This window comes from Ambystoma mexicanum, chromosome 11, assembly GCF_040938575.1.
Source record: "Ambystoma mexicanum isolate Mex_15411 chromosome 11, UKY_AmexF1_1, whole genome shotgun sequence".
Lineage (NCBI taxonomy): Eukaryota > Metazoa > Chordata > Amphibia > Caudata > Ambystomatidae > Ambystoma > Ambystoma mexicanum.
In genome coordinates, this window is record NC_090934.1 from 829,719,767 (window position 1) to 829,747,080 (window position 27,314).

General features: G+C 44.3%; 1 protein-coding gene across 2 annotated transcripts in view; it reads right to left on the reverse strand.

Annotated features, from left to right (window-relative positions):
- The window catches only part of USH1C (USH1 protein network component harmonin), an 844,250-nt gene that overhangs the window by 131,845 nt on the left and 685,091 nt on the right, over window positions 1-27,314 (reverse strand). Inside the window, exon 20 of one of the 2 annotated variants that reach the window (XM_069623779.1) lies at window positions 4,865-4,978. The exons of the other annotated variant lie outside the window; for it this stretch is intronic. Coding sequence (XP_069479880.1) covers window positions 4,865-4,978 — 114 coding nt within the window. The remainder of the gene's footprint in view (window positions 1-4,864; window positions 4,979-27,314) is intronic. 2 annotated transcript variants of the gene reach the window in all.

Consider the following 27,314-nt stretch of genomic DNA (forward strand, 5'->3'; position numbering starts at 1 on the left):
ACATTGTTATGCATATGCTTTTCAGTTTAACATATGAGCCCTAATTTGAAAAAGGCCTTCAGTGGCCGAAACACGTGTAATTAAACAAGGGCACTTTTTTGAAAAAATTGTAAAATGAGAATAAATATAAATTAAAATTGAAATAGGGCGCAATGCCCTGGACCTTCCTTCATGTTTTTGCATGCCATTTTTACTATTTTTGACGGCTTTATCTGTGGCTTACCGTCGGGCCAGTGATTTTCGACAGAATATTGATTTTTAGGAATAGAGAACTGTTGTAATCCAACTAAGTTTGAAGGAGTCGCCCAACAGACCAGCTGTAACTACAAGCCCAGCTTTTTTGTCCTTATCTACACCCACAAGACTGCTTCTCTAATGTATACATCATTGCTATTTCTGCAGTACTCTGCTCACACTAATACATTCTTGGATTTTTGGGAAAGTCTTTCTCCAATAATTCATAATCACTAGCCAACCTGACAACTTCCTTAAGAATACCTGGCCAGAGGGCAGCTTTAACTAAGGCACAACACAGCAAAATCCAGATGTTACTTTGCAGTCCATGAAAGGGGAGCAGGACGAAATAAAAAATATGCACAAAATCTGGGAGTGGCTACCAAGGTTTTTACTCGAATCTTAGGCAACAGAAATACAAGGAAAAACATCCCTGGATTACAAAGACGGAGAAGACATTAATACAAAATAAGAAGGCATGGGGTAGAGAAAACAAGAGAGAGCATCTCTGTCTCTCGGCTCTATAGCATCACGGTCATGGACTTTTCATAACAACTTTACTTAGAAACAATTAAAAAAAAAATCTTCTCCACTTTTTGTTCGCATCGATGAATGGTCACCGGATTTGGCATGTAACTGCTCTTGCCAAATCCGAAGCTACAGCAAAGTTTCCATGGCTAAAATGGCTGCTAAAAATGTCTTTGCATTAAAATGCCTGCAGAATCATGACCCTTTAGCCCACCATGTGTTGGAATGGTCGAGTTTGATTTTTGAGATTTATGGCTTGTCAAAAAAACATTTAGGAAACCAGATCAGGGAAACTGGAGATAGTTACCTTTTAAGCAACACAATGATTGTTATGTATGTACAGTTACAGAAAGCAAGGATGTAAAAAAAACACACAAAAAACAAGAAAGCATCCACAGCCTGCATCTAACAAACTTCAAACACTCATAGTAGTGTCACCGGAACAAAACTAAAAGAAACATATGACACCCAAAAAAAGCATAATTTGCAAGATGCCCAAAATAGCTTGTTGCACCCAAAAGCCAGTAAAGCTGCGGTATATGCTCAGGAGGGACGGAGGGACAAAAGAAAAAACTGTTTTACTTTGTCTTGCTTGCGTTAAGGTTTATCATGAAAAGCATACACAATTTAACATCATACATACACAATTAATTCCCTAACACATATCAAAACCAACACATGAATACCAAAATACACAGGATTATGAGAACCAGCCTTAAAACAGTGCACAGAAACTGTAGTATAATATCCCAATTTATAAGGGACACAAGCATCAACAAAGAAAAGAGAGCCTGTGGACGGCTATGGATAAATAACCATTGTCAGCAGTCTAATAAAAGGGGAGATGACAGTATACTAAAATAAAAATAAGCAAAGCTTACTTATATCATGTTAACACTCTCCGATACATTCCCCTAAATCTTACAGTGAAAAAACACACAGCAGCTAGCCTGAACGGGTACAGGATTATAAGGGGTAAAATAGATGGCATGAACTTTGTTTGAAACTTTCGTCGGGTGTTAAGTAAGAACTAGTTATATAATAAAACTTAAACACTCAATTAGCTAGTTTAAGTAAGCTCATCAGGAGATTGCTAAACTGGGAATGTCACCTAATTAAAAAAAGATCTCTTTTAGAAAAGCATTATGTGCGATAGACAAAGATAGTTGTTTACCATTCCTCAATCTCCTCTAGAGGTCTTCCAAAATTACAACTAAATAACACAAACACCTCTATAATAAATGGGGGCAGTTCATAATTCAATGACGAGAGGTTTCCACCTTGTCGGATTTACAAAGTCTATAGGTCTGCTTGTCTCAAGGTAGTCCAAGACGAGAGCCGACCATTTCCAATGCCCAAAAAGCCTGAAACACATGTCTGGGGTTGCTGTTGGTACTCTTGTTCAAAGGAGATTTGGCTGGCATTTCGGTGCTGGACTTCCCTTGTGGGTTGAACAAAGACTGATATGCAAATGGATATTCCTCCTTTGGGATAAGTACAGTGAGCAACAAGCGATGGCTGCAGACTCTGAAAATGGGAAAGACCACAGAGCAGGTTAGCATGCCATGTTGTTTCTAGAGAGGGGTACCTGCTACCTTTTTTTGTATTTTTTGCAAGGAACTTGGGGTTGGTCACCCTAAGTTACTTGGGGGACTCCAGATGTGGACCCTTTGCTCACTGTGCTCAGAGAAGCACAGTTCCACCTCACTTATGTGGCCCAACAGGGCTGAAACACATGTCTGGGGTTGCTGTTGGTACTCTTGTTCAAAGGTTTGCCTGGAATTTCAGGGCTGGACTGCCCTTGTGGGCAGGACAAAGACTGATATGCAAATGAATATTCCACCTTTGTGAAAAGTGAAGTGAGCAAAAAGCAATGGCTCTGGACTCTCCAAGTGGGAAAACCACAGAACAGGTTAGCATGCCATGATCTTTCTACCTGCCTGCTACTTTGTTTTGCACTTCCGATGTCTGCAAACAGTTACACCTAAATTTTAGAAACCACATTCTCTGGATATGAGAAGGCGATTTAGACACATAGGCAATCGGGGACTTGGAATTTGGAAAAGTATTTGTGTACTCATTTACAACTTTAAATTGGCTAAACTAAACCTATTTTTTATGTAATCCTGCTCTCTTAGCTTCTGTTTTAGTAGCGAGGTGAGAGAATCACGGTCAATTCCCACATCGTAAAACATTTTCCACAAGAGAAAACATTCTGGTTAACAAACACGATGAATGGCAAACAACAACATGCAGAAGGACAACCGTAAGTGCACAATATGATAAAGGAGAAAAAAAATGGATAAATATTCTGCAAAATGAAAAATATTTCCCAATATACACAAAGTGATTGGCCACACCCTATGGCCACCCTATGTGTGCAATAGAGTTGGAGTGATAACATGTAATAAAAAGTATACAGTGAAATAAAATATATACATTGAAATGCACAAGGAGATCTGCAGCACTCAGCACAAATCTGTCATAATAACTCATATTCTGAGCTTTAATACGGTCTTAAACAGAGAAATCAATTGGAAGATGTTTTTAAAGGCACAGTTAAGTGTATTGCCTGTAAAAGGTCTTCACATTAAACGTTGACCTATTATTAAAAACTAAAAAAAAAAGTAAATCAACATTGTTGGAACCTTAATTCACCCTTTTGTTTTAATAGTAAACAATGTTTCATTGGCCCTCAAGGTTTACTAATTAACCAGCCCTACTTGGTGAACAGCACTAGTATGTTATCGTGCACAACAAATCAGCCTGTCTATAAACATATCAGCTATTTTAAGAATGTAGAATCCTGCGTGAACAGTTGATCACTGAAATAATGTGGTGATTATTTGAGATGACGTTGAAGCACACACAGTGCACTATACATCAAGATGGAAGATCTAAGTTTTGTCGAATACACTAGCCTTCCAGCTATGTGGTAAGTAGAGGATACACTAGGTAGCACAACTAACCGATAAAACAGAGAGTAGGCCTACAGCTACAGGGATGTTGCCTCTTAAGGGAGGGTGCACCTTTCGGATTACAGCTACAGCAGAATGGGAATGCAGGAAGCTCACCACTTACACACAAAGAGTCTGCTGGTACCGTCAGAAGGTGACGAGGAAGGACTCAAGTCAGGCTTTAGCAGAAAATCAGGTGTCATCCCCCTGGATAACACAGTGGCCGTCATAATACTCTAACGTAGTACATTATTTTAACAATTTTAATACGACTATCCCACTAATGGAAACTGAAGACTAAGCCGTCACATGGATGTCCACATTCCTCTCAAACCACCTATAAATGATCTCACTCACATTCAGTTCTTTCCATCCTGTGTTCCCTCTCCCCTTGCAGTTCAGCCTCTACGTTTGGCCACTTCCCATGTCAATCAGTGATCCTCAGCTGATACAAGTACACAGATGGCCACAAAGGCATGGCTTAACACACTTTAACTGGTGAGCGTGAACCCAGCACCCCACTCACCACAAAGCGTGCATGCGCAATAGCAGGAACGACAGTAATGTGAGAGGAGGAGATCTCTGGTCTAGGAGAGGGCATATTCCATCCACTTGCTCTTGCGTGCAGGCACCAGCATGCCTATCTAATGCTACTGCACGATGCCTCCTGAGTGGCGGAAGCATACACAGGTCTGCACAAGAATTGCATGGCACTAGGATGTCACTTTTCTCAAGGCAAACCCTTACTTCATCTTTCTTTTGTCGTGGCACACTGGCACCAAAAAGGGATAGTGGGAAAGACAACATGTGACCTATGATCCCAGTGACATCAAAATAAGTGACATCATATGACATTTTTAAAAGGAATACTTATTGCTAACTAGAAGCTGTAGAGTGTTGATTCACAGTGATTGATAACAGACGCAAATAGCAGGGTATCAGAACAAGCAAAATCTAAAACTACTTTATAAGAAGGAGTAGCAATGTATTTATATCTTTACCTGGGTTACACAGCAGTATTACATGGGTTGCGTCTGCTACCAAGACACTATATCCATGGAACAGTTAGCACACTGAAAACATGAATCACACCTTCACTGCAAAGCTCACAGCACTCGGGGAAGTCCATGCTGAAGATATCTTACCAGGTTGTCCGATTTGATCGCTGGCCTAAGCGTGAAATTTGAGTCAGGGGGTAGCATGACAGGTTTAGACATTACAACAGGGCGCCGCTGGGTTGGAGGACTTGGAGCAAATTGCTAGTGGGGGGGGGGTGAATTTAGAAATGTATAGATAATATCAATAAAAGCATAAACATTTGCATGCATAATTACGCATCATTTTAAATATTCAAACAGATATTGCCCACACAAATGATTACAACGCTGAAAAGATCTCAAACATGCCTAATAACAGTCTAATGTCTCCAGTTTATATTATCTCTCAACCAATGAAGAATGCAAGTAGCCTACTTAGTATATTAGCTTGCTGATATACTAACATTTGTATTATGCAGCTGGTTGGGCTTCCTTGTGATGCTATTACTTCTGCTATTGTACTCATTGCCAATTGCTATCTTTTAATTGGTGTAGCCACAGTTGTCTTAGACCAGGCCCGTTTCTGGCTAGTGCGTAGTTTGGACTAGGAGAAAAGTCCAGCATCATTCACGCTTGCACTGATCTCTTCACCCCAGACAGAGTGGCACTGCAGAAGGTCCTGCAAGGACTGCTCTGCAAGACAAGATGTATCGGTGCAATTGGTGGGGTATCTGGATCCCACTGCAAGTTCACTAGTCGGCCCACCCAAAGGTGACAGCTAAGGGGGACCAATGTATGTGAATACTTCTTCTTAGTGTATCTAGCATGTGTACTCTTCTGGGTAGGCAGAACAGGTTGCTGGGAAGACCTGAAGGTCACATGACCTGTGAATGTCACTTGCGTGAAGTACTTCAGTAAAGATATTGAGAGGGTGAAACCTCTTAATAGCCAGGGGAGTATATGAAAATAAGGAAGCAACTATATTAATGTTCATTTATTACAACGGTGGAAAGTTTTTCATAAATTAATTGAATTAAATTAGCGAACTGTATTATTTAAAATGTTATAAAAGCCCTGCCTTTGGGACCAAAGTCCCAGCACAATATAAAAAAACACTATAAAATGTGGATTCTGGATTCATGTTCATTCAGAGGGAAGCACAAGTGGATAAAATGGGTCTTACAAAATGTTCAGAACAGGGACGGTAGTGGGAAGATTTATAGAAAGGAGGCCCGGCACTCTAACCAATGGACTGCCCTTCAGGAGTCATGGCCACCTAGAGTCTGAGGACACACACTTGCCAGGGACAGGTGCATGTCCTCTGAGGCACTGAGATTGTACGTAGTTTCCCCCTGGCATCCCACACAGGACTAGTCACCCTTCTCCCGCCCAAGCTCTGAAGCCATAATGGCCAACTCATCTTTCACATGGAACACTACAGACGCGGACCCCAGGGCAGATCATGAAAGATGAGGTGATATCCTCAATCCACACACACATTTCAGCTTTACAGCAGCAGCTTTCAACACAAGTTTCAGCTTTTGAGTGAGAGACATGGGGGTCATTACAAGCTTGCCGGTCCGTGAACTATGGTACTGGTAAGCTTGCCGGTACCATAGTTCCCGGACTGGCAAACTAGGAGTTCTGCTCACGGGTGCCATTACGGCCACCAGGTCTGACCTGGCGGCCGTACCGGCACCTGCTAGCAGAGCATGTCGGATGTACCGGCACAATTCTGAATGGGGCCGGTGCATCAAACCTCCCCATTCCCATTGAGCCCCATGGGGCTCAAAAGGGAATAGGGAGCATTCCGTTCCGGCGGCCGCAAATGGGCAATTACTGGATCCGGCAGGGCCGTAATGACCCATTAAATGCCCATTTGCGAGCGCCAGAAAAAGTTGCATGCTTGGCAGCAGCCTTCCGGTTTTACCAGCAAGGCTAGACACCTTTGCAAAAAAGTGAATCTCTGTTGCCCAAACGAATCAACACACACGTGCAGACGAGATGTCTGATTCTAAGTCAGTAGATGATATGAGGGGCTACAGAGATCTGACTGTTCTGAGATAGATATGACAGTCCTCCATCATTGCCAAAGCTATCGATGGACAGGATGCTGAGGCTTAACATTAAATAGGAGGGAGGGGGTGTCCCATGCCACTTATTATTGGAAGTCCCCTCTCTCACTCACCTGCCGCAGTCGTCTTTCAAAATCCACAATGGTTATGTCCATCTTGTCATTTTTAGACAGATTGTGGCCATGTCCTTGAGAGCGTCAGCCAGGCAGGTCGTGAGTGTTGCCAAGGTCATCTCAGGGCTGCCTTTTTAATAGAGATACATCTGTAACCCATCAGCATGCTGATGACACCTGCACCATGCCTCCAGGTTACATCACCCAATAGCCTGACAAGCACATTGCACAAAAGAGCGGATGGCCCCAACGCCTGGGACATTTATCCACCAGGGAGACAGAGCACCCATGCTCACCTGCTGGCACCTGCGCTACAGGAAATAGTAGATCCATTTCGAATGTACCACCCAATTCCTGTCAGATCGCAGAGATGGATCAGCCCAGCAAACTCCAATGTGACAAGCACTGGAATACAGCCTCTGTTCATGGCCATCAGCAGATAATCAACCATGCAGATGAGGGTGGACTCAGTTCCATGACTGCCTTGGGATCCAGACTGCAAGATATCAAAGACCCCGGCCTCTTCCAACAATTTCTTTACAGCTGAGATAACGCTTCATCCTCCAAATTCTTCCCACAGAGTGCAAGGTTAGTTCTATCATTAAGGAATCTGAGGCCCGCGACATCAAACAATGCATGTTTAAAGAGGGGTCATCGAGAAGGAGTCTGCATCAATCAAAAGTGGCCTGGTGATGATCTCTTCCAGGCAGAGACCAAGTTTGCAAATATTGCTTTGAGCAAATGCACCGGGTAGAGACCCACACTGCAAGTAGTTCAATTCATGGCAGAGGTTAGTGTGAGTGTTCTGCTGCAGAGAGAGTGCTACATCTAGCCATGGCAAGATGTGCCTTGGACTAAGCATTCATTCTGGGTTAATGCTGCTCTTTTAAGTGTGTTTGATCTTGTTGTGGAAGACTAATGGTATTCCCCAGAGTATTACTTTGTTGGTGCAATCATGATGGTCACACAATCTGCGTGAGATTGTGCAACCTCCTGAAGAGTTCTGCAAATCCATAATTGAGGTGTCAATCATCCTGGCAACAAAAAACATGTTCACACGGACTATTGTGATTTCTCTCTCCATTGGAAGATCATTATGATTGTATAAATAGGTTGTTTGTGGGTATCTGTGGGGGGTTCCTGCTACGACAAGGATCCAAAGAAAATGTTCTTGGTCAGTTACTCTGATGCACTGTGTGCGGGCATAGAGTGCTCCCACTGCACTCTTAGCAATAGTACATTGATCAATGCCACCACACAGCCTGCGCCAGTTATGAAGCTTTTATTCGTGAGGTTTGTGTGTATAAACTTTATTTGTGAGGTTTGTCCGTAAATTTATTTGTGTGGTTTGTCCGTAAATGACACGTGTTTTGGCCTATGGCCTTTTTCAGAACCGGACAAAAAATAAGTCATGATTAAGTCCCTTAGTATTAGTATGTAGTATTCTTGCACTCAGGTATATAATTGGGAATGATCCCTGTGCCTTGTTAAATGGAGATCAGTTGTCCTCGCGGCCGCGTATTCGGAAACTGTATCCCAAAATAAAGAGATCATGAGGCTACCATTGGGCATGCAAACTGGCTCATGCTGGCATTTTGCGAGGATGAATGATTTCACTGATGGGTGCACAAATGGCAAAATTATGCTTCTCCAAACAAACTTTGATGTCATTGTTTTGGACAAAAAAAATAAGATAGGTGTATAGCTCTCTCTCATCTTGATTGCACTTGAGAAGCAATGCATGCTGGACACAGGCATTCAGGGGGGAGCCGCTCGATATGAGAGGACCTAGGCACTGGGGATCTCTGCCTGGATTCCCTTCTGACCCATCCATGGGGGCAGAAAAGTAAACTCTCCCACAGACACCCAGTAGTAAAAAAATCCTCAATCTATAACCATGTCTCTGGGGTAGGCCAAGAACAAACTGATTGATTCCCATGGTCCCCATAGTGCTGGCAAGGTCTATCACCTCAGTGTTGTAAAGGTCATCTGCTCCTCTTTAAAGGAACCATACACAATTACGCATGGCAACTCCACCACAATGATTGCTTACACCTTGGGTAACCGAAGAATAAAGTTACCTCAACATCAGGGCCACCCAACTATGGTGAAGAACAAATCTCGATTCTCTGCCATGGACCAGCATAGTGTACAGCCAGGCATTCAAAAGCGCCAATTGTGTCTCCAAGGCTGGTGGTACAGAGGAAGTCAGACCAAAATACTATGACTACTTACGGCCCCCAGCTCTCTCTTCTTCCTAACTATGTGGACACGCAACACTGAAACCCCGTCGGGAACAAGGTCGATCAATAGTGATGCACTGACACCACAACTGACCTTGCAGTCACAAGAACAATTACCAGGGCTAGTTCCTCCATTTTGCTAGGCATTGCTCTCAGTACTCTAGGTTTACCCCCAAGAAGGTACCCGAATCAGGATTACAGGACACTGGATTTTGAAATGTGATAACCACCACTTTGTATGACACAACAGGCAATTCACAAAATTGGTCTTTTTGTGCAGGGCACACGGCAAAATAACTAGCCCCCAGAATAATAATGGATCTTACACAGAAAACAAAAAAAGAACCATAGCCTCCTCATTAGAATGTTGGGCAAAATACAAAAAGAAATGTGGGGTAGCAATAACCAATTCATAATTAAAGATGCACGCGGAATGGAGTAAGACATGCTGGTGCCAACATTGGCAATGGTTATTATGGCTAGTTGTATATTGAGTTTGACAATGGTTGATAAAGTGCCTTGAAGCATATACTCCATGTAGATGGTTTAAAGCTTGCAGCTTAGTGTTCATGATGAATATGCAGGTGTGTGCTTTTTGCCTTGCCCCTTTATGTTAGTTGGCTTCACTGGCTGGAGTGGTAGACATCTGAATGCAGAAGTCCTGTGTCCCTGAGCAGCAGAGTTCATATTCAAGAGGCAAACTCTTGAATAAGTCTTCTCTAGGAATTCTGAGAAAATGCCAATGGGGCAGAACCTCAACGCATGGCACAAATGAAAGCAAGGCAGAGAATGCGCTCATTACATTTGTGCTATTTTTAGAAATGCACAGGTCTCCTTATTCTGAAGATGAGATGCCGATTTCAGACCGGGCTGGACAGTAGTGCAGAGGTGCGCTGCCCATCCCTTTTCATACATTAGTGTTGGGAGCGCTCTCCTGACCTTAATGTATAACCGGCTCCCAGCAACCACGTGGATGCTGGAAGGGTGTTTCTTGGCGAAATGCCAAAAAATAAATAAAAGCATTTCCAGCTCCGCTCTGGGATGGAAATACTATTGTGATAGGGTCAGAAATGTCGCTGCCACGATTTGCGCCTGCACCAGCGCCTGTTCTGAAAAGGCGCAGGGGGGAGACCCTCATTTTCCCGGCATTTCAAGGTACGTTCCATTTGTGAATTCGGGATGCGCTTCAAAATGCCCAGAAACGTCCTCCTCTTATCTGCGCAAGGGGAATAAACGGCATCTGAATGAGCGCATCTTACTCAGATGCCCTTTGGGAATTGGGATGCCTCTTGTTTTGGTGCAAGGGAGGAGATGCGGTAGCTAGCAAGCTTTGAGAAGCTGAGCCATTGTATTTTTCACAGCTTTCAAAATATATACTTTTGAAACGGGCACGCGCAGGCCATGCTCAATAATACACAGTGGGGGATTAGTGCTTGCAATCCAAATTGCGGATCCCGAAGCACATCCGGGTATTCAGAAGTAAATATTAAGTAAAACATGTATTTCAACTTAGAGGGGCAACCAGTGTAATGTGCCCCCTACTGCATTCACAAAATGATCAAACATCAATACCTTGATTTACAAACCTTGCCCGGTTTCAAAGGGAGTTCTAAATCAGTTGTTTCATGTTCATAGTTCAATATAATACATTGTAGTCTGCAGTAGTCATAAACGTTTGCAAAAGATGTTCTTATTACAGGTTAGTTGTGACATTACAACTGACCTGTGTGACGATCCTTCCGATAGCATCACTTCTCCCAAGGAGGAGCCACTTTCCATGAAGTTAGGGAGGTGCAGCCGCTAACCGATAGTCCCCCTAGAAGTGGGTGTATACAGGAGGACATCAAGGGGAGGAAGTCGGGGATACGACCCCGTCAACGCCCAACCCTCAGAGCTCCCATCAGGGTCAGAAATTCCTGCATTTCAGGTTATGTCTGAAACAATGTGTTATAGTAATACATTCGAACCAACCGGTGGGACAAAGGTGGTAGCGAACCAGAGTTCAAAATCCGTACCGCAAAATAATAAAAACACTCAACCAGCTGTAGTTCATTGGGCTTACGTTATGCTGCTGCTGCCCCCAATGCTTAAACTGAACAGCAAAGAAAGTCTATGTTCTTCATCATTCTCTAACCCGTCCGACTTGGCACTGTGTGGGTCTGGGCTTGTGAGAGCCGTTATCCCATCATAAGGAGAACCAGGTGTGGGAGGAGGTCGCCTGGGAGGCTGTAAGACTGGACTTGCGCAGTGGGAGACTGCAGAGAGGCCAGTCTCCAAACTTGCCAAGACGAGCAGCGGGACCACCGAGAAGCGCCTTGCGAGTCTGCAGGGTGTTGGCGCATCAGAACGAGAAGGAAAGGTGGTGGTATGACATGTTGTGGGTCGGCAGAGTGGCCCAACAACTATGCTGAGACCACCAACAGAGATTGCCCATGGGGAGAAACAGGCCACAGAAGTAACCAGCCCAAGCGGTGGCTGGAAGAAGAAGCAGTAGTAACTGGAGTTGATTGACCCAGGCGGTGGCCGGGAGAAGAAGAAACTGCAAGAAGGAGAGTCGACCCGCAACCCTAAGAAAAGGTAGAGGGAATAAGCCTAAATCCCGGTGGGGGCATTGAGGAATGAACAGTGAAGAGAATAACAAAGCTGTGAACCACTTTGTTGTACAGATCCCGGGCAATTCCACATGAGTATGATACTGATAAGTCTAAAGGAAAGCAGAGAGCATCTTCCTTGTCCCAGTGGGAATCCGCCAAGATACATAAGAAAAGTAGACTGCTTGGAACCTCGTCTAGAGAAATACCACCAAGTTAAAGTCATTCTCCTAGCCCCTTGGAAATCCTATCAAATTTTGTGTGCCAACATTATGTTTAAACGTTTATGAACTATTAGTTTGTTGAAAGACTTCGCATGCAGGGGAAGGGAGTCATTCTTTGGGATAGGAAAAAGACGGTGTTCTTTATGGACTTTGATTATTGTAGCGATAGGAATGGAGTAGGGGCCCTGACCAGGATGGTGCCTTTTTGTTTGACTTCCTTAGACTTCCTGACACTTGCCTGAGTTTCTTTAGTTTAGTTAGGTAAACCGCATTAGAATTAAGGTAAATTAAGTTATAATATTGTTAGAGTAAAAGTGTATAGCAATCATTAGGACACCACTGTTCCATTCTCATCATTCCTTGTCGCCACACCTGGAATTTATTTATTTTGTATTTATTTATTATTTGTGCATTTGTAAGGCATTTATAAAACAAGTAAATTGTGTTTCAAATCTCTCACAGAACAGGGAGGGGACTTGGGAATGAAGAACAAATACAACAAGGCAAGATAGAGGCGAACCTACTACGCCTTGTGAGAATTCAGAACTTGCAAGTGCAGAGAGAGGGAAGGGATGAGGGAGTGGGGGGTAAGTGCTAGGTATATGAAGAGGTAAGTGCTAGGGAGTGAGCAGCTTTAAGTGCCTAGGTGGAGTGGTCAGCTGCCAATAAATGTGTAATTGCAGTTCTGAGGTGACAAAGGCCAGAGGGTGCCATGGCGAAGTGCTGGGAGGGGAGGAGGCTGTATCCGATTGGGTGAGAAAGGCCAGGACCCGGAAGGACACATAAGGGCCCTGGTCACCAATTTCCTTAACTGTGGGATTTAAAAGAGGAGGGAGGAAGGGAAGGAGGAGGTGAAAATGAAAGTCTTGAGGAGCTTCCTGAATTTGAGGAGATCCGGCTTAAGACGAAGAGAAAGGGGGAGGCTATTCCATAGGAGGGAGACTGTTGAGGAAAGAGACCGGCCACCAGCTTGTTGTTTAGTGAAGCGCTTAACGCACAGAGAGTTGGTGCCAGAGGAACGTAAAGATCTTGAGGAAGAGTATTTAGTGAGGGCAAGTTGTAGATAGTGTGGTCCCTGGCCCTAGACAACCTTGTGGATGATGCAGAGGGATTTGAATTTGAACCTTGCAGCAACCGGCAGCCAGTAGAGAGTTTTTAGGGCTGTAGAGATGTGGTCCATGGGATTGCGGCCAAGGATAAGTCCTGCAGCACTATTCTGGATTAGCCTGAGGGGACGTAGAGACGAAGAGGGCAGATTAAAGAAACAGCTTTTGCAGTAGTCTAGCCTAGAGAGAACCAGAGCTGTATCGACATTGAGCTTCTTGAGGAAAGTGAGGAAAGGAAGTATTCCGTTGAAGAGGTGGAGTTGAAAGTAGGACTTCTTGGCAAGGTCCTGAATGTGAGGGATGAAGGAAAGAGAAGAGTCAAAGGTGACTAAGGTTTCTTGCTTCAGATGAAGGAGAAGGAGGAGAGCCCATCGAAGAAGGCCAGAGTGAGAGACAGAAAGAGGGAACAGGAGTCCTGATAGGAAGGATCTCAGTCTTGCTGGCGTTGAGGCAGAGATCATTGGAAGTACACCAGGACCGGATGGCAGATAGGCAGTCAGGAATGATGGAGGAAGTAAGGAGAGGATCAGAGGGAAGTTTGAAGAAGAGTTGTGCATCATCTGCATAACACTGGAAGTTTGGGGAGAAGGTGGAAATGAGGTGTGCAAGCAGAGTAAGGTAGTTGTTAAACAGCAAGGGAGAGAGGTTGGAGCCCTTGGGGACACTGCATGTGGAGATAGAGGTGGGGGAGGAGAAAGAGCCCAGAATAACCTGGGATGGACAGTCACTGAGGAAGGAGGTCAACCAGTCCAGTGCCTACTGAGGATGGAGTTGTTGACCATATGAATTGCAGAGCAAAAATCAAGTAGAATGAGAACATCTGGAGAGTTGGAATCAGGAGAAGCGAGCAGTTCCTCAGGGGTGTCCAGAAGAGCAGTTTCCATGCCTCTGGATGCTCTGAATCCAGATTGATGGTTGTAGATGGTTGTGGAGGCAACCAACTAGTTCAGTGTGCAGGGTCAGTTGGGGGAAGACAAGGAAGGGGGTGATAGATATGGGGCAGTAGTTGGCTGGACAAGACAGGTCTGCAGAAGGTTTTTTCCGGTGGAGGCACACAAGGTAGTGCTTGAGGGAAGAGGGGAAAGATCTAGTAGCAAAAGAATGTTTACAGAAATCAGTGAGTGCAGGGAAAGGGAGCCAATATTGTCCTTAATTAATCTGGAAGAGCAGGGGGAACCCTGTTTGGAGGAGACCTTCATGGAGTGGACAACTCTGGTTGCCTCATCAGGTGTGATAGGAGAGAGGAAGGAAAGGCACAGGGAGGATGGGAGGCCATAGGAAGCAAGGGGGTGGGTGACGAGGAGGGGAAGAGGCACGCAAGGGGGTGCTCAGGATGTACTGGCTTTTGCAGTGAAGTGTGTGGCCAGTGTGTTGCAAAGAGCCATGGTGGGAAGAGGTGAGGAGGAGAGTGCGGAGGAGAGGCTACTTCCCTGCATATTTTAAGGAGTTCAGCCATGTTGTTGGGTGTACTAGAGATGCAGGCCTGGATGTGGGCCCTTTTCTTGGTGGTGATGGAGGGTTTGTATTGCCTTTGGAGTAGGCGACAGGCCAGTTTGTCAGAGGATGAGCCTGAGGTCTGCCACTTCCGTTCCGGAGCTCTGCACTTGTGTTTCAGGGCTGCAAGTTCAGAGTCGTACCCGGTGTTATGCTAAGAGGCATGTTTCAGGTGGATCTTCATGACTGGAGCAAGAATGTCAAGTGTCTTGGTAATGGTAAGATGGAGGTTGCTGAGAGCAGAGTCAGAGGTAGAGTCTGTAGTGGCGATAGAGGGGTATGAGGGTAGATGCGAATGTAGCAACTGCCACGGGTTTCATTAGACGGATGTTTGTGAATGAGGTTGGCATTGCAGGGAGAGGCATGGTTAGAGTGCCGAGGGCATCCAGGTGAGAGGAGAGGCGAGGAGAGAGTGGTATGACCAGGAGATTGGGGTGGTCAGTGGGGCAGAGAGTGAAAGATCAGTGTGGATGAAGGCAACAAGAGTGTATCCAGCCAAGTGGGTAGGACCAGAAGGGAGAATGAAGAGGAGGGTCAGGTACAAAGGTCATGGAAGAGAGTGGAAGCCGTGATTGAGGCGTCAGGTGGATGTTAAAATTGACCATAAGAAGGAGTTTAGTGGTGGTAGTGAGGAGAGAGGAGAAGAAATCAGGCCATTCAGATAGGAACAGGGTGGTAGAGCCAAGTGGCCTATAGATGGTGGCAATGGTCAGTGAGGAGGTGAGAGAGATGACCAACTTGCAGACCAGGCTCTTGAAGGAAGAGTAAGGCTGGGTGGGTATGAGGGAAGAGGGGACCCACTCAGGGGAGACAAGAGCATCCCCACTGCCTGCACAGTTAGGCTGAGGCTTGGAGATGATCTTATAGCCATCAGAGAGAATGGAGTCAAAAGAAGTAACTGAGAGGGGCTTGAACCACATCTCGGTAAGAGCAAGGATATCGAGGTCAAAGTATTCAAGGAGGCAGATGTCAGAAGAGTGTTTGATGGCAGAGTGTGCAATGAGCATGGCTAGATGCAAGAGATCTCCACCTTTGAAGGTTTTCACGAGGAAGGGTAGATGGGTGTGGTACACCAGTCTGAGGGGAGGACAGAGAGAGATGAAGCAGTAGCAGGAGTGGGAAGGAGGTTAATTAGGGACGGCAGGCACCAGTCTAAGAGGAGTAGGTTGGGTTGAGGACCTTGAACCAAGATAGTGCTATTGTGATAGACATTACTGATATACCTGGATGATGTGAAGCCCGCCAAGAGGACTTCCCATTTAGTGCCACCATTAATGGGTGAGGGTTTGAGAGGAGAGAGAGTATGATATGATATGATATGACATGGCAATTATAACGCGCCTATACAAAAGTGTTTCAAGGCGCGACAAGGCAGGGGATGGGAAACAGAGGAAGGACAAAAACAACAATCTTACTAGGCCTAGTGACATTCAGATCGTGCAAGTGCAGGGGAGCGGGGAGAGGAGAAGTGCCAGGGGAGGGAGGGGTGGACAAGTGCAGGACAAGGAATCAGGAAATAACAAATAGTGCAGCCAGCAGGTGGCAGTGCAAGTGTTAGAAGTGCAGACAACAAGTGTCTAATAAGTGCAGGGATTTGACTACCCCTCTGTAATCAGTTATTATACTTCATGGGTGACGTCAGTTCCAGCCAGCAGAGATCAGCACTTATTTAAAGCTGTGACAAGCTTTTCAAATTCTTTTTTTGTAAAATCAGTTTCTGAGACACTTTACAATCATTAACTGATGAACTGTTTGTGGCAGTATGTTTATTTGGATCTATGTGAAAATATTGAAATAAAAAACACTGCAAATCCGAAAATAATGTTTTTTTTTTATTTTACTCCACTTCACTGCATATATATATGTGGGGGAGACCCCGTCAGGCTCTTAATAACTGCCCACATTTATTATCCATGTATCCTATTTCCCACATTTATTTGCAGGGAAATGGGGCTTTAATTGGATTTGCATTGATGGTCTGCGATATCTTGTAGTTATAACGTTTATTTTGTTCACTGCTGGAGTTTAACACAGGAGAGCAAGAATCTGCATGTTATTACATATTTTAATGCACAATGCAGCAAACACGTTTTTAAAAGCATTTTATTTAACTGCCTAGACTGTTTTTCTGCAACACATTAGAAGCTACACATTATTATTTTTTTATTTTACATCAGATTCTAAATTGGACATATGTATTAGCAACTGGAAGGTCTCCTACAGTACAATGAGCAAGAGATGTTCACAGTTCATGGCCATGTTTCATAAAAAAATAACTTATAATATAATGTACGTAAAATAAGATATTGTAAAAGTTATGACGAGGTGCAGTGTTGTTCCTCTGTTTGGTCACAGAACTCCTCGGGGGCTCCAGTATCCTTATGACGTATGATAGGCTGTAATGTATCCCTTATCGCATTTTAATATGATGTCACATAAATGTGTCAAAGCCCATGATAACTTTGTTTTTCTGACAGGTATTCAACATGAGTCATTTTTGTCCTGTGATTTTGATGATTAATATGTAGTTGCGTGCTTTAGCTGATGTTCCATGTCTGAGATCAGTTTTTGAAACAACACTGCTAAAAACCTCAGTAGCTCTTAGATACATTTACGTTCAATGAGACTGTGGTCTAAGTATTGGAATGTTATACTGAAATTTAAAATGAAACCACGAAGTTAGCACTTTAGTTGGGACCACACCATTAACGTCCCTGAATCAATTTATTACACCTTGATCAATATTTTTGAATGAAGTGGGTGGACCGAGTGGAGCTTGGGGGCCGGTAAATCAATAATTCTAACTTTTGCACATATTTGCCCACATTCCAGCTCTAATTTGTATAAATGAATGGATGACATATTTCAGATTTGTGCCCTGGCACAAATGTGTTAAAAGAATCCCCACCTGACTCAGGCACAAACAATGATTTGGGAATCTGACCAGCAGCGCACACACCAGAAGCATGACATTGCCTGCAGAAGGATACATAACATCCCTGTTAATGTGGGGTGATTTTTTGCCTGCTTCCCTTTTCTGGGATTGGTGAATAAATTGATAATTGTTCGGTACTCCAGGAATACAAAAACCGCCAAACTCATTAGGTATAAACCAAGTGTAAATACTCACGCCGCTAACTAGACTCATGCCGCTCGACATTGTGACATATGGAGTCAAATGACTGGGATAAATGTTCTGCCATGTCATGGTAATGACATGCTTCTGGATGAAAGCAGGCAGATTTGCAGGGGCCTACTGTGTACTGTTTGCAAGAGTGTGACTTATTTTAATGAAGTGCGCGTCTCCTGAGGCAGTCTGGATTGAGAAACAATTATCTGACTGGGTAAGACTCCACAGGACTTCATTATGGAAATAATTACAGAATTCAGATATTCAGTTTACAGCAAAAGAAAGGGCTGCATCCAGGGAAATGGATTGTATACATTAGTATTGATTTCTGTGAAGACGCTATTCATGTAACCGTTGTAGAGGCCCTGCATGTATCTTATACTCGTATTACCAGACTTAGCTGCAAACCGTTATGCAGACTGTACTGGCTTCATTTTTGTAATGGGGTCGTAGTCTAAATTTGACAGAGATTACTTGATTACTCAAACTGGTTTGGCTCTATAATACTGCAAGGTTTACCAATAGTGGTTTGAGTTTGCTTTCACGCTTTATAATCCTGATTCCACCGCCAGAGCCCAAACATAGACAATGGTTCCCTTTGCCTATAGGACTTTGCATAAGCCTATGGCATTTGGCCAAAGCTCCACAGTCTTTGTTCCTCCTTTTTAGGGTTTGGCTCCTAGGAGAATGGAGCAAAAACTCTTGGCCTTGGTAGTGGTAGATGACAAGTGTGTGTGTGTGTGAATACGCATCAACCGTGATTATGTTCGCATTCCCTCTTTGTGTATTTGTTTGGTATTGTTATTTGCAGAGAGGGCCACGTGCCTAAGCCTTGACAGAACCGAGTAATATGTTTGCTCTACTTTTCGTTTGAGGTTCTAACCTGTTTTGTGGTAAGTACTTTACTGATTGTTATCACTTGTAATGGTGTGAAGTGCACCGATCTCCTTTAGCCATGGCAAGAAAGTGACCAGTGTTTATTATGTTCAGCTGAGTGTCATATGGGAATGCCCTTCTGATGCTGCATTGGCAATTTAGTGAGGCAGTTACTCCGAATACAACTCATCAGTTAACACCTGGCAAGGCTTAATTCTGCTGTTGGAAGAATGCACGTGGTGACGCTACCAGGCAGTTTATGCAATTATTTGGTCTTGCAAGAGTCCGGTGGCATATGCTGGCAATACCTGGGCATGTGGGGCAGCACACACATATAAGTGGACTATACAAGGATTATTATGGTTTTATTGGCTAATTTGACACTTCATTTGGCACATGATGGCAGCACATGTTAGGCTTCACCTTACATATGGTACCTTAACAGGATGATGAAGGTGTATTTGAGGAGGCTGCTGACGCTGTTCTTAGCATATGAAGGCAAGAAGTAACTACACGGGTGGCTTCAAGCCAAAGCACATGGCGTTTATCCCAGGTATATTATGGCATGATTGGGCTATTTGATCCTCAACTTGACACATGGCATTCAAAGCATATGGGGTTACTATGAAAAGATGTTCCCAATGGATGCCATACTCTGATCTGATCGATCAGGCTCACCTTGCCTGTGTCAATACCTGCAGTAAGTGTGTAATATTATGTAATGATGTTCATGCTACTCTGAAAAAAAGAAAATAATAGCTAATCTTTGATCTCATTGCGTTCAGAAAATCACAGATCCACAAATCCCACCCTCTTCTTCATCGTTCTGGCTAAAGTCTTCAATGTAGAGTCAAATGACACAAAACTGCGAACGAGCACCATGCACAACTCAGCACACAACACTGTAAAGAGATTCAGAAACAGCCTTTGGTATTGCACCTCTTGTCAAAGTAACGCTGGATTACTAAGGGGGGTATATTTTGATGGTCTTCACAAAAAGCAACATAATTGCAGACTGTGCAGGGCCGGGGTAGCCGGGGTAGCAAAGACGCGAGCATTGCTCACAAGTGGCACACGGTCTGTACTGACACTTGCACCATATTCGAGCCTGTGGCCGCAGTACCCCAGGAGTTCATGACAGACAGACATGGACATTGCATTAATTGTTTTTAGTCTATTGATAATTTCCTAAACAGTACACGCAATTACATACAGAAAGAACATTTGTAGAAACCGAGTGTATAAAATCAAAGCTGCTTTTGGGATCCAATGAGAGATTGTTGGCATGGACATGTACATTAGTATTTGCATGTCGGTGTTCCAATACGTGAATTCTGCTTGTCCCCGCAGAGTAAAATAAATCCTGTGCTGTTTCCGAGTGTGTGGCATTCTGTATTCAGCTGCTATTAAGCAACTGGAGCTGGGCCGGGTTCTACCACACTGTACTAGCACGCAGTCAATGGGACCACTCCTGGACTTGTATTCTCATAACAAGCCTCAAATCATGGGGTATTGATATCCCAGGGCCACTTCTGTATTGCTGCCAAGCAAGAATTCCATACATTAGTGCACCTTGCTGTTCCCTCACTGTGGGTTCATCCACAGTAGTGATAACCATGTTCCTGCTATCGCAGGTCAGAATCTTGTACTTCCCATCCTCTCTGCACTGCATTTCTGTCTTTATTGCAGTCCCCGCCAGCTCTTGACACTTGATGTCTGCACTTTCCCCTGCACTTGCCACTAGCTGGCTACACTTGTACCTACTGTTTTTATTTATTCTATTTATTTTTTACTGTTGATCCTATGTATTGCACTGCCCCCTCCACCCTACCCGCACTTTCCCTTTCCTCCCTCCCCTGCACTTGCGCGACCTCAATGTCACCTGCCCTAATTAGATGGTTGTCTACGTCTTCCCTCTGTTCCCACTGCATTGCCTCATCGCGCTGTGTAACACTTGTATATAGGCACGTTATGAATGCAATATCATATCCCTGTTACCCTGTAAAATTAACCTCAGGTTCTTTTTTTGAAGGCGACTTCGACATTTGAGTAGCGTGCAATATGTCCCGATCGGCGAGACTGATTCCATGAGTGTTTCCATGGCTTTCACTACTTTGTCCCATCTTCATGCTACAAGCCATTCCTTTTTAGGTGAGTGTTTTGTGATGCCATTTCTTGTTTTCCCAACAGATCATGCCCATTTGCGACCCTTTATCTATTGCAAGGTGGCCACGCTGCTATCACCCTCTTCCAGTGCTGTGACTGTTGATATTCTTCTCCTGGCTTGGGTGCCCAGTCCCTGATCATGCGTTCTGAGTTAATATTTGCTACTGGGCACTGAGCTTGAGCATAACCTCCTTCATTTCACTCCTAGGTTGTGTGGGTTGTTTAGTAGCTTGTCAATTTTGTTTTTGTTGCTGGTTTTGCCCAGTTAATGTGGCCCTCATCTATTTGGTAAATTAACAAAAAGACAACATAGAGCACCAAGCAAACACATTGTAACAGCTTACATGAACCCTGCTTCAGTTGACGTGGGCTATTCGATTTATTTTTGCATAACTTTCTTCATAGTTTTCGGGCGCCATTTTGCTTTTCTGGTAAATTGAATTGTGGGCAGGAGATTGAGCTACTAAGCATTAAGACATAGGGCCTGATTTAAAAAAAAAAAGTTTTTTTTTTCTTCCAATGGGACTGCACCATTATACGATGCTTTTGTAAATCAGGCCCAAACACATCCCGTTGCAATCTAATAAAATTAAATATTTCTGAATAAGTGTCTGCTTTAACAATTCTTTGTATGCCCTCTGCTATGTTACCGCGTGTTTTCAAAGAGTCCAGAGCATCATGCTGGAGGTACATCCTCCATTTAAATATCAAACTAGGAATTCAACGGTTCGGTAAAATTGACAGTAATTCCGTTATGGTAATGCAATTTCCTCCACTTGTTTTACTGTACCGCCAAACTCGTAATGAGCTCTCCATGTCTAGAAAATATTTGCAGACGACCTAGATGTGAACATGCTGATCACTTCGAATCATTTGGTTCCTTCTCAGGTGCTGGCAAACTCCTATGCAAACAGTAAGTCCAATACTCCACCACAGGTGTGCAGATTGAGAGTGGTGGTCGTGAGGCATTCCCATACATGTACATGACTTCTTGTTTTGCATTTTGCTATTTGTATGCCTCTTCACCTCATGACTAAGCATCTTGTTCTCAATAATTATGGATGCAGCTAGTGACTGTTATTCTGGCATTTTGGTGCTTGATGCGCAGCTGCGAGGTAATTATTAGGTGCAGTTAGATTGTATTTCCTTTAGCAGAGAATTTGTCAGCCATTTTCAATTGCTATGCATGTTTTCACACGAGGGTGAGAATGGTTTGCAAATTGCGTGCACTAGCTCGAATACACATGGCAAAAATGAGAGCCTTGTGGTCCAGAAGATGTCTTGAAATCTATGCCGTTATTAACTTTTTGGGGTTTTGGTTTTATAAGCTTTTAGAAAAGTGCCACATGCCACGGTATGGCACATTTAGAGTCGAGTAAGGGATCAAGAATATTGATCAAAAGAAGTCAGCAAAGACTAAGCAATTCGATTCATCCTCAATCTGTCAGGATTGCCTTGCCTCAGGGTCTGGTCTTTAACCGCTTTTCTGATTTCTCACAGTTAGTGTATTCATGTCTACGTCTTCAAATACACTCAGTTCATCTGAGATAAACATTTTCTCAGCATTTCCCTGAAGCTCTAGCCTCCTTTTAAACATCTCAACATTGTTCTCAAGCCGTAGGCATCTTTCAGGCTTCTCAACACCCCTGCAAGGCTCACTTTCCAAAATGTCCCACTACCTCTATTGTGTATTTCAGATTTCCCAGTACCCCTTCAGGCATTACACTCTTTCTCTGGTTTCCCAGAGTCCCTCCTATACTACAGTTGCTTACTTAAATGCTTCAATGCTCCTCCTTTTGTTGTAATTTTCAGACTTACTAGCAGCCCTCTCAGACTATCGGCACATGTCAACACTCATGTTTTGGGTATCTTTCTCAGCACCACGCTGAAGCTAATTTGTGAGGATTTATCAGCACCTCTTTCAGGACATAGACCCTTCCTAAATCTTCTCAGGCACTTCAAGCCCCAGCCTCAACATGCCGTTGCCAAGTACTAAGTCGGTCAGCCTCAATGCTTTATCCTACTCCAGATGACAATCCTCGCTCCTTCAGCATTCCTGCAAACTTCTTCTTGAATCCTGATTTGAAGGGACATTACGTTCCTATTCTTAAACATAAATTTGGCTCAGGAAGTTTATTTCTACCTCTTTTGCCATCATGCTCGTCGTTATGACTCATGTCACATGACAATTTAGGGTCGGATAATATAAATCAGTCAACCATCAAAGAGTTATGCAGTTATTCTTTCTGTGATTTTATTGGAGCCACCAAACAGAGCTTTTACTTGATGAGGATAAAGGTTTTCTAAAAGATGTTTTTTAGGTAATATACCATTTTCTCTTTTAAGGTTATGGGTGATCTGTCACATAGACCCAACCTTTACCATCTCCATGGAGATTACAAACTGAGTGGTGAAGCCAGGGAGGACACCCATGTTTTTCCCGTGTAATGGTTAATGTCCTCTTCTGAAGAAGAACCTCGAAAAATAGCCTTTACCTGGTAGGGGCCATTCCTCCAAACTGTCATGCTTCCCCGATGGAAGTTATGGCATTCCTGGAGACTCCATTGAAAGTGCCTTCACGTTACACTACGTTCTCCTGTGAGCGGTCTAGTGTTTTTCAAGATGGCTGCCCGTTGTTTATGCTGGAGGAATTGCTGGCGTTCGGATGCGTTGCACCTTCGGTCTTTCCACTGTCCTGACAACGCTAGTAACTTTCACTCTCAGAGCTAACGCTCCATTGTTATCTTTTCTGTCTTTCTCTCCCGCAATCGTCCCTTCGATCGTTGCCTACTGTTCTGCCCTCTCGCCTCTTCGAGCGTACTTTCTTCTGTTTTCTTTTTGTTCTTACCTTCGTTCCCCGTTACGTTGCTTTCCGTGTTGTGTCCTCCTCGCATCAGGCACATTCTGCAGCTCCGGCTTATCCGCTCTTCATTACCTTGTCTCCCTCCGCTCTGCTGTTCCGTATTCCTTACCTGTTTTCTTTTCTTTCTCCATTGCCTCTCCAAGCTACTCCGTCTCTCTCTCACACTCTCATCCTCCTCGTGTGGACTACGTACCTTGAACGAAGCCATTCTTGTGAAACATCCGTAAGGATCCAATACAGGGTTTTTTCAGCCAGGAGGCTTTTTCCCTGTTGGAGGACGGTCTCCCGGGGAGCCCCGCGGTTGGGGGTTTACCTCCCGACAACGTGGCTTCCTGCAGAGACCGACCTTATTTACACGATAAGAAGAAAACCAAGGAAATACGCAGACGAAGAAAGACAGCACCACAAGAAGACGACTTAGACGATAAAGGTGAGGAGGAAGGAAGGGAGGTTTATTGCAAATCTGACAGCGTGCAACGCCAGGAAGTAAGAATGGCTTCACTCGAACAGTACCAAGAACTTGTAGGAGCCATACAAGGGCTAACTGTGGAAGTCCAAACCCTCCGAAATGAGAACCAGACATTACGCCAGCAAGTTAATACTCGTGATGAGAACAGGGAAAATAGGGGTGACCTACCTCTTCTCCCGTTGCAATTTGGCAAGTGTGATGGGAACCCACGATCGCTAAGGGAGTTTTTAGACTCCTGTTTGATCTATTACACATTTCGTCCAAGAGCATTTGATTCCGATAGGGCGAAGGTGGGATTCCTAGTTTCAAACCTGGCCGGCAATGCACTAGCATGGGCAACCCCTCTTATAACCCAGTCTGACCCTGCTACAAATGACTATGCAGCATTCACACACATGTTCAAAGCACAATTTGAACGTCCTGAGGTCCAATTCTCTTCGTATGAACAAATAATAGACCTCAAACAAGGTAATCTAGACGTGCAAACTTATATTTCTTCCTTCATGAGACTTGCTACCAATTCTGATTGGCTGGATTCTGCCCAACAAACATTGTTTCACGGGGGTCTCAATGAGGATATCAAAGATGAGTTAGCCAGGACTGCTAGACCACATTCCTTTCAGGATTTAGTCTCTCTTGCTCTCCAGCTTGAATTCCGTTTAGGAGAGAGAAGGCAAGAACGGAGAAGGAATCCTACGACGCCCATCCTCCATACGCCGGGTCAGGGAAATCATACGGTCCCTCATCAAGGAGAAGAACCAATGCAAATTGGTGCGACAAGAGGCCCGCTAACCTCAGAAGAAAGAAGGAGAAGACGTGATCTAGGTCTCTGTATGTATTGTGGGTCCCAGAAGCATCTCTTGCAAAATTGTCCAGAGGTACCCCCTCGGCGACAGGGAAATGCTACCCCCCGAACCTGAACAGGGGAAGGTCCGGGGACAGTAGTCCGACTCCCTGTGTCAACCACTTACCTGTACCCTCTAGTGACGATACACGTTTGATGGTTTTTCCTGTCCGACTCACGAGCAGCAAATCTGACCCTTGGGATGTGATAGCAATGTTGGATTGTGGTGCGGCTGGAAATTTTATCGACATACAGTGGGCAGAGAAGAACGGCCTGCCTCTCCGCAAGAAACTACAGCCGGTCCCAGTGGAAGGAGTTGACGGTACTCCTTTGTCATCCGGTCCCATCAGGTATGAAACAGAACCTGTTAACGTCAAACTGTTCCAACATCAGGAGATGGTGGTATTTGATCTCATCCGTGCTGCTCATTTCCCCGTAATACTGGGGATGCCCTGGTTACGCCGCCATAATCCTACCATCGATTTGACGGCTAATACCATTAATTTCAAGTCTTCGTTTTGCTCAGAAGGGTGTTTGCAGCCTATCTCCCCTCATCCACGAACCAACTCTGCAGGATCCTTGTCAGCTGCTTCAATACATCTGATACCTTCCCATTACTTAGATTTCATGGAAGTATTCTTGGATCATCAACCTCATATCCTTCCTCCTCACAGAAACGAAGATTGTGCCATTGAAACAGTGCCAGGAGCTTCAATACCCTTCGGACGGATGTTTCCCCTGTCTTTACCTGAACGTCAAGCTCTCAAGGAATACCTGGACTGCAACCTTCATCATGCACTCATTCAGGAATCCAAGTCCCCTGCCGGAGCCTCTTTGTTTTTTATCCCGAGGAAGGGATCCTCCGAACTTAGGCCATGTATAGACTACAGAGGACTCAATCAAGTAACAATCAAAGACCGGTATCCTATGCCTCTAATTAAGGAGGTCTTGGAGGCAGTACAAGGAGCCAGCCTTTTCACTAAACTTGACCTACGGGGTGCATACCATTTGCTCAGGATCCGAGCTGGTGACGAGTGGAAAACTGCATTCCGGACACCTCTAGGTCATTTCGAATACAAAGTAATGCCATTTGGTTTGGTAAATGCTCCTGCCATATTTCAGCGATTCATCGACAAACTGTTTTCGGACCTTCTATTTACCACAGTAGTAGTATACTTGGACGATATTTTGGTGTTCTCGAACTCATCCAAAGAACATCATCATCATGTTAGGGAAGTGCTCCAGAGACTCCTGCAAAACCAACTTTACGTCAAGCCGGAAAAGTGTGTCTTTGACTCTTCTTCTGTGTCTTATCTGGGATTTGTTTTGTCGGGAGAAGGGATTCACATGGATCCAGGGAAGATAAAGGCCATCCTGCAATGGTCCAAACCCAAGAACGTCAAGGATATTCAGCGGTTTTTGGGGTTGGCCAACTTCTACAGACATTTCATTTCTGGATTTTCTAATCTGGTACTCCCCATCACAGCCCTCCTAAAGAAGGGGGTGACATTCAATTGGTCATCAGAAGCTGATCAAGCTTTTCTTATATTAAAACAAGCGTTTACCACAGCTCCCATATTGATTCAACCTAACCAAGCACTTCCCTTTATAATAGAAGCCGACGCTTCAAACGGAGCGATAGGAGCAGCATTGTTACAAAGACATACAGATGACAAGGAACACCCAGTAGCCTACCTATCACCCACCCTCACCTCCAGTGAGCGGAACTATTCGGTGATAGAACGGGAACTATTGGCTATCAAACGAGCCTGTGAAGAGTGGCGTCACCTATTTCAAGGAGCTATACATTGCTTTACCGTTCGGACAGACCACAGGAATTTGAAGATACTTCAACAGATGGAATGCAGAAACGCCAGACATGCCAGATGGGCGTATTTCTTCTCCCAATTTGATTTTGATATTTCGTACATCCCAGGAAAGGAGAACGTTCTTGTGGACGCACTATCCCGCAGCCAGGGTACGAATATCGAATCTCCTGGAAAACCCAAAAGATTACTGCCTAACAAGACTTTTCGGATCATTGCCAATACCTTCCTAAAGGATACCAGAGACAGTCACATTCTCAACAGGCCATTTTAGGCGTTAAAGACCAGACTAAATGAAAGATCAGGACTTTATTCCCGAGATGATGCCCTATATTTACCCAGTAAAGAGCAACAGACCTTGGTTATGTCATGGTGTCATGACACTCCGTTGGCTGGTCAGAAGGGCCAGAAAGCTACCTTTGATCTGGTGTTACGGAATTTCTGGTGGCCAGATTGCGCTAAACACGTCAAGACTTATGTAGCCACTTGTCCCACCTGAGCCAAGAACAAACACCAGACGTCTCGACCTCTCGGTCTG